An 8,197-nucleotide genomic window follows, 5' to 3' on the forward strand; every position below is an offset into this window, starting at 1 on the left:
CAAATTCAATTTTGATTGTGTAAGTGTAATGTATAACATAAAGCTAATCTTCCTTGAGTTTTGGGGGACCTAATATGCTATATAGCATGGTATATGATGATGGTTGAGTTTTTTGATTGCTGAAGAATACGATACATTTTAGAGTAGCAAGTATAACTTTCTCAATATTGCTAGTTTCTTAGGCCAATTGTGTGTATTTTGTAGGTAGTAACCATATCTAATCATAGACTACAAACTTGGCTAGATATTGAGTAGTTTCTATGGGTTTCTTGAGGTCATAATGCTAAACCCAGTTTTTTCATGTTTGCTGTATTTAGCACTTTATCATTGCCCCCAAAGTTCCAATTGTAAGAGATCCATTATCCTTTTGACATGCTCCATGGCTCCTTTTGAATCCAAAGGTCCAAAGGGAACTAAGAAAACATGCATATAGTATCTGTATTGAGCGTGACTATAGAAACTTTGATGATAGGTCCGCAGAATGGCAAAAATGCAACTTTTTTGTACCTATTTTTTTTGCCTTTAAAAAAATTGGTGAGGTAAAAGCAACCATATGTTTTGTTCACCAACCCACTGAAGTTAACGGGGGATTTTATCTCATGTCCTACAAAAATCCCCACTCTTATTTATATGCAATCAACCGTAAGAAATTGCTGTTTTGGGAAAAATGCACTGGTCCATCAACTTTGGAGGCTTGTAGTGACCAAGGGATGAGAAAAATTACAAGTTTCTCATTTTTCCTATTGTAGTAGTTATTGAACAATAATCTCATGAAAGGATTTTTCAAAATGAGTGGATCTACTATGGTTTTGGAATTTTTTCCCAAAACCCTGAAAGGACACTTTTATGTCCTGTTAGGTTACCATTCTAGTGTTAAAGAATATAAACTCCAGTTACAATTTCACGTGTTGCAAACTTGTGACATCCTATCCTAAGTCTGTGCAGTCATTGTTTTGCTTTGTGTCTACTATCCATTGTCTGTTCTATTATGATGAATTGTCTACATCTATCGTGAGGTTCTCTTCAACCTCAACTATTGTGCACTGAGATATGCTGACGTTTAACTCACCTTCATCTTCTCCTTGACAATCGTACACCCAACTAGGCATTTCTTCCTTATAGTCAACACCTTCAATATGATACAATATCTTTAGATTGCAGAACATGTAACCAATTTTTCATCTCTGTCTACTAATTATTTGTTGCAAATTGTGCAATGAACATACCTATACATACTCCAATTTCTTTCAGAGCTCAAATTTATTGCACATTACACAAAAACTTTCATTGCAAGTGGATAAAATCTAGCAATATCCACCATCGTTCATCATCCACCATTTCCATGTAGGCTGCTCTTTTTCCATTGATTGAACAAAATCATTTGCAAAAGGTCCTTCTTTTAGTCTGAATGCACTCGAGTCTTTGATTGGTAATTAATATGATCCTAATCATTTGAGTAGAACATATTGATGACCTCGTAGAAATCCTTGACCACCTTTGCATTTTGACATCAAGTCTAAATTTCAATACATTGGATCGAGCATATAAGCCACACAATGGAGTGAACTATGATCACTCTTCCACCTTGTATAAAAGTACTTGAATAAAACTTTTTGTTATCTAGCAGAGAATGGTATTTTCCACTTCTTTTCTACTAGCTGAGATTCTTTTAAATTCTTGGGTTTTTCTAAACCTTATTGGATTGTCCACCCACTCATCCATACTTTCCCTAGGCTTGGTGGTTTTGATCAAGGTCGCGAATCGCAAACATCATAGACATCATTGCGTGGTATGCATCCATTACACTCCTCCACCAAGCGGACTTATTTATGGATCCTTGCAAACTCATAACCTTCTCTTTCACTTGTTCAGACTAATTAGACTACCATTCGTCAAACTCTGTATAACCAAAAGTATCAATTACAATGCACTTATTACATAGGGTAAACTCCAATGTGTAATAGTGTGTATTAAATCTAGTATCAAAAGAAAATTTCAATATAACTAACATGTGCATCCTGTATATATCAAGCACTCTTTGTCGTTTCAAAATAAACTTCACAACTTGATGTGCACATCAATTATTTTGGCAAACCATGTAGTTTCTTCACTTGTGTACCAAAGTTTAAAATGTGTGTATTGCAACCATTGGCACAAATGTGTAGAAAGAAACTTTTATTATATTACCATCATTTTTTACAATTCTTTGCATTTTCCATGACTACTTGAATGACACGTTCAACACTTTTTTATATAATTATAGTGATAAAGACACTAGCAATATAAGAACCACTTCTAATAGCACTAGAACTGTCAATAGCTTTTATGAATGTCTCTCCTATTGGACACACCAACATAACATTGATCAATGGTATTCTTTGAACATTAAATCAACCATCACTGATAATTGTGCATACTAAAAGCGATATATTGCCAAGAATGATTTTGAAAATATGCTCTTTTACCACAACGTAACATTTGTCCAAGAGTCATTCCGTATTGTGTGATATGAAGGGGCTGAAAATCCTAAATCGTACTCACTAATTTTATTTCATGTATTTTTTCAATGATGGCTCTCAACCATGACTAATGCACTTCCAGTGAAGAAAATTGATTTTGGAAGCACACTTTGTGTCTCTTCTAACATTTACATTTGAAATCTTTGGTGCAAAGATCTTTGTCAAATTTGCCTAAGCCTAACCTTACTGCCACACTTAGAAGAATCGTTGTTAGGTATTGTGTCTCCTTGCGTATATTGTTTTGAAGTGCTTGTTGCTATTACCACAAGATTGACATTATTGGAGTTTAACTCTAGATGCTCTTGGTATACATTCATAATAGAATTGTGTATCTGGTGTCTCTTGCCACCCTCCTTCTCGAGATCTTCTCTCACACGCTTTGAAGTTGCGGGTACCTGAGGATGTGCGCATGTACAACAACTCTTTTTGAAGACATCTAAAAAATGCTCCCTAATACGTGGAGCCCTACCTAATTTTATGACCATGCACAGTTTACATTTCCACTCCATATATTGAGATATGTTGTTTGCAAACTCCCACTCTTTGTCAGGGGACTTTTTTGTGTGTTTTTGGAATGTGTACTACTTGTGCCGACATTTTCTTCCGTTGATTGAAATTATAGTTGAAGGCATAAGAACTTTATACTCAGTTGCAAAAAAAAAATCTACTTTCCAATATATATTAAAATAATGATTTTATTAAGAAAGCAATCAAATTTACACGCTGTGCGATTTGCAAAGCATAAGACACATTTGTAAAAATCAAATTGTCTTTATTTAGTGGTGGTAACTTTTATTATTTGCTCAATTATTTTCACATGCAACAAAGAATAATCAACTCAGACATGGTAATGATGTTGACTATTTGCAATACACAAAAAAAGAAATGTATGATTTCAATATTATGCACCAACAATCTATCACAGTACACAATGCACTCTCTATTGGACATTACACATAAAACAAAACTATAAATTTTCATTGCAACTACACACTTGAGAACTACTTTTACCCAATCAAGGATTGTAGCCCCCTCATACATTCGATTAAATATATAAGAATTTCTTTCACCCAATTAAGGATTTTCGCTCTCATATTGTGTAGTGGCAAGCAACATGCATCAAATAAAACTTCAAGGATCTTTATATATCCAGTACACTTCAAAACTTTAAGGTTCTTTAATATATACATTGTACACTAGTACGTGACATCCAACCCCTAACTAACGACTCATTTCTAGTATAATCATCTTCTTAAACCAACTCCAGCCCCTTGATGGACCAACGGCTTTGTTACAAGGAGCATGACCCTAAAGAGACCCAAATTGTCCAACGTCGTACCTTTGTCTTAGGACATGAGTTTTAATCATCTAGGATGTGGTTACCATATTAAGAATCATGTTGAGCCCAACATTAGGACATGTGACTCAGTAACCTTAGCTCAGTTCACAAGGAGAATTAAATGTACTCGACACAAGGATACGCTCCCAGGGATCTACCTAGTCACAAGGCTAAAAATGAAAGCTCTTTGTTTTATACAAAATAGCTTCGCCAGGCTTTTTGTATATCCTGGACGACCTGCTAGGCTTTTTACATACCCCGAAGGGCCCACCGAGGTATACAAATATCCCGACGGGCTTACCGATTGGGCCATTTTTTGCGCTTTAGCTACACCATGGCTGAAAATATATAAAATCAAACCTAAACATTAATGCATAAAAATGTCATGTAAGAACTATTAGTGGACTGATGCAACATCAAACATAAAGATATAAAGATTTAAATTGATGCAAGTAATTTAAAATGATAACCCTAAAGTGATGGCAATCCTCCCTACAATGTGATGTGGAGGTTTGCACAGTCAAGGATAAGGTGTTTATTAAAACCATATTCATCCCTGCAATGTGACACGGTAGCCTGCACATGAAGGGAGAAGACGAATGTACACACTTATTTGGACTCTGAAGTAAAGTATGTGACCTTGTCCAAAACTATCAATTACACACTTGATCACAAATAGAAGATGTGCATAATTGACGCGTTTGTCAATTGTGCACATTTGTCATGTTTGAAAATGCACAAAAAACATGCTTAAAGTGCTGCACAAGTGGTTATGAAATCCTTTAAGCAGATTTGTAAGTGTGTTTTTAAATATGACAAAGTGTGCAAAGTTTTATATCTCACCGAATCTGTAATGAGTTGTTTTGGACAAGTGATCATTTACTTCACTGTAGGTAAGTGTGTTTTGCTCCTTAAGCTCTCTTTGCACAATGCGACGTGGTGATTTGCATAGCTAAAGTATATCTAAGTCCTCCATCTCCCCTCCCTCTACAACGCAACACGGTGGTCTGCACAATTAGGGATAAGGTGACAATGCACACTTATTTGAACTCTGAAGTAAAGCCACTTGCTCAAAACAATTGATTATGGATTCAATGAGAAATAGAAAATGTGCACAATTGGCATATTTGTTATATTTGAAGACACACACACAAACCTGTTTAAAGGGTTACACAACTGACTATGCAACCCTTTAAGCAAGTATATGCAAACATGGCAGATATGACATTGAGCACATCTTCTATTTCTTATTGAGTTTGTAATGGATTGTATTGAATAAGTGGTCAATTCCTTGTAGATAAGTGTGTATTGTTTCTTGAGCCCTCTCTATAGTGAAACACGATGGTCTATATAGCTAGAGACAGAGTGTTTCTTTAACCTAAGCCCTCCCTGCAGTTCAATGCAATGTTCTATACACCTAGAGATGAGGAATCTACCACCCCCTAAAATCTCCTTGCAGTGCGACACGATGGTCTCCACAGTCAGTGACAAAGTGTCTAGTTTTCTAAACCCCCCTACAATGTGACGCGAAGGTCTACACAATTAGGAATTGTACCTAAGCTCTAAACTCTCCCCACAGTGTGACATTGTGGTCTACATAGTCATGGATAGGGTTGAACCTGCAAACTAACCTCGAAATGTGAGACACTCTTCTACAACAATAGGGGTTTTAAAAAAAAAAGTTAATTGTAAGCAATGAACGAATATAAAGAGTTCATAAATCACCTAAAGCAGCAAACAAAGATGTAAGAGGATGTAGAAGATGCTGCCAAGTGTAGTGGTAAGCTGAGAAGTGAGGGCTCTTGACAGTTTGTTTGAAATCTCGGCACCTTTTTTATATGTTTCGATCGAAGTATGCTTGTATGGATATACCCATATTATATGGATATACAATATTTAATAGCATATATGCATATATATGAGCTAGGCACATAAATGCAACCTAGTACGCTAATAACTTTTTCAATGCCGCTCTTCTCTAAAGAACAAACGCGCCTATGCAGGCCTCCTAATTCTTCAAAAAAAAATACAATCATGAATTGTCATGCTTTTTTTTATAGGAAAACAAATCACAATGGCCTACATAAGAGGACTGGAAAGAGTGTGTGAGACCCAAAGTCCCTCTTTATAGAAATAGGGAAACCAACCTCAAGTTGTCAACTATTTGTATAAGACAATGCTTACGAAATGCCAGCCCTATTATAAGAAAATAGAAGAAACACAGGTTATGGTTCAACCCTTGCGACATGCGATTGTGGGTGTGTGGAAACTATCCTGTAAAACTAGCTGATGTGAAGCATCATATTCTTCACATGAAATTGCCACACAAAAAAAAAGGACAAAAGGTTTACCATCATTTTCTTGCCACGTGGCACTAATCAAGGAGCTAAGTCCACAATTGCAGTCCACAGTTGCTCGATTTCAAACTTCAATGCTTTAGTAAGAACGTCCTTGGAAAATTTGGTCCTTTAATGCTTTAGTAAGCAGGGCAGGGAGGGGGTCAAAGCCGCGTAGGGTCCAATGGGAAAACTGCGTCAATTACAAACTGCAACTAGGCTACGAATAGCGCATTTTGGCGAAGCCCGATCAACACATCAGGAGCGCCAACGACGATTGGGTCATTCCGAGTCGTCCCTTTTAAGCAGTCGGCAGCTGTGCAAGGGCAGTGTACGTGGGCGTCAGAGAGAGAGAGAGAGAGAGTACTCCCAGCTGAAGGGATGGAGAGAGGTAATGCAGGTAATGATGCATGCAATAGTAATAAATATAGAGATGGTGCAGGTGGTGCGCGCGTGAGGGTAGTGAAGATTGTGGAGCCCCGGGTTGTGAAGACGGACCCTGCCCACTTTCGCTCTGTTGTTCATTCCCTCACCGGCCAGCACTTCCTCCCCACCACGTCCTTCTCCCCGGCCAGCTCTAATTGTAGTACCTCTCTCCGGCCACACGATGATTCCACCGACTCCCCCACTAGCAGCAGCTGTGCCACCCTACCAGCGCCTCCCAGCAGCGCCTCTCCTTCCTCACAGGTCTCTCTCTCTCTCTCTCTCTCTCTCTCTCTCTCTCTCTCAACATCAACTCATTCATGCCACTTAGTACAAAAGAAGTAGCTGAGTCGCTTCTTTTTTTCAAAAAATTGTGGAAAATGTAGGTATATGATGTGTACAAGAGAAGAGACCTCTCGGGGTGCTGAATGGGCCTATCTCTTGGAGGAAGTATAAATTGGAGGAGTGCTAGCAGCTATACATTGCAGTGGCATGTAGGAAGAATGCACTAGTACTTTGAATCACCGAGGAGGTGCATAATGCCATGTGATGTATCCCTGAAAGAATACGAAAACCATGCCCATAGCTAAAGAGTATGTACGGTGCTCCACTGCGCTTGAGGAGCCTACTAATGTATGCCACTAGTTGCGAATAGTATGCAAGAACTTTGAACAGATAGCTCTCAAGGTGGTAGATGCAACTTAGCAAACTTTTTGTAGCTAGGTTATTTGTGGTATGTTAGTGGGCTTTTTTGTTCATTGCATGTCAAGTGATGCAATTTTTAGAAGAAGAGGAAATACCTCTCCACTAGGAGGAGGGAAATTCCTCAATAGGGGATGGTGAAAAGAGATATTCTATGGTCTTGTACAGTAGTATTCAACCCACTCTTGACAAGAATGCACTAATCAAAAGGGGAAAACAAAGAGATAGGTGGAAAAGGAACAACTTGGTACTGTGATTGTGGAGCTTTATATCAATGTGTGATTTCTTGGAGTAGAAGATAATTGCTATACTCATGTTATCTTGCTTTACTTGTTTTGCAGTCTAGAGTGAGTGCACAATTGCCGAACATACATGACACCAATACAATCCTTTCAGATGTTTTCAATGATGATGATCTTACCCTATTTGCACCTCTTGGTGATCCCAAAGCCGAAGAAAGATAATGTAAAAGAGTGGAACTCACATTATTGCCAACGATGTAGTATCATTGCCATTATATCTTCTCTATATATGGGACACTTATGCAATTCGGTCCAATTATCGAGCATTTTCTTCTCCTTTATGGCAATGTGTTTCTTAGTTTAGGCATTCTTCGATACAAATTTTTCTAGCATGCATGTCGATAGTTGAGCTTAAACTAGAAGAAAACCTTCTCATTTAATTAGTACTAGCTTTGAAGCTAAAAGAACATTCTCATTTAATTCTACTAGTCACAAAATTAAATAAATTTAATAAGCTTTGGGTTTCATCTTGAGTCTCACAAAAGTTGTAATCTTCATTCAAAAAAATATAGATGTAAGATATGTACAATCACTAAAAACATGGCAAACATGGTAACATCTCCAGCTTTTTAAATG

General features: G+C 37.5%; 1 protein-coding gene across 1 annotated transcript; it reads left to right on the top strand.

The window, feature by feature from the left end:
• Positions 1-6,565: 6,565 nt before the first annotated feature.
• Positions 6,566-7,824, top strand: LOC147432130 (uncharacterized). The gene is made up of 2 exons (XM_086491517.1): positions 6,566-6,881; positions 7,661-7,824. Exons 1-2 carry the CDS (start codon positions 6,576-6,578, stop codon positions 7,781-7,783), a joined length of 429 nt encoding a protein of 142 aa, XP_086347643.1. The 5' UTR covers positions 6,566-6,575; the 3' UTR covers positions 7,784-7,824.
• The last annotated feature ends 373 nt before the right edge of the window (positions 7,825-8,197 follow it).

This window comes from Adiantum capillus-veneris, chromosome 20 (assembly GCF_014529385.1).
Source record: "Adiantum capillus-veneris isolate H3 chromosome 20, ASM1452938v2, whole genome shotgun sequence".
In the NCBI taxonomy this organism is placed as follows: domain Eukaryota; kingdom Viridiplantae; phylum Streptophyta; class Polypodiopsida; order Polypodiales; family Pteridaceae; genus Adiantum; species Adiantum capillus-veneris.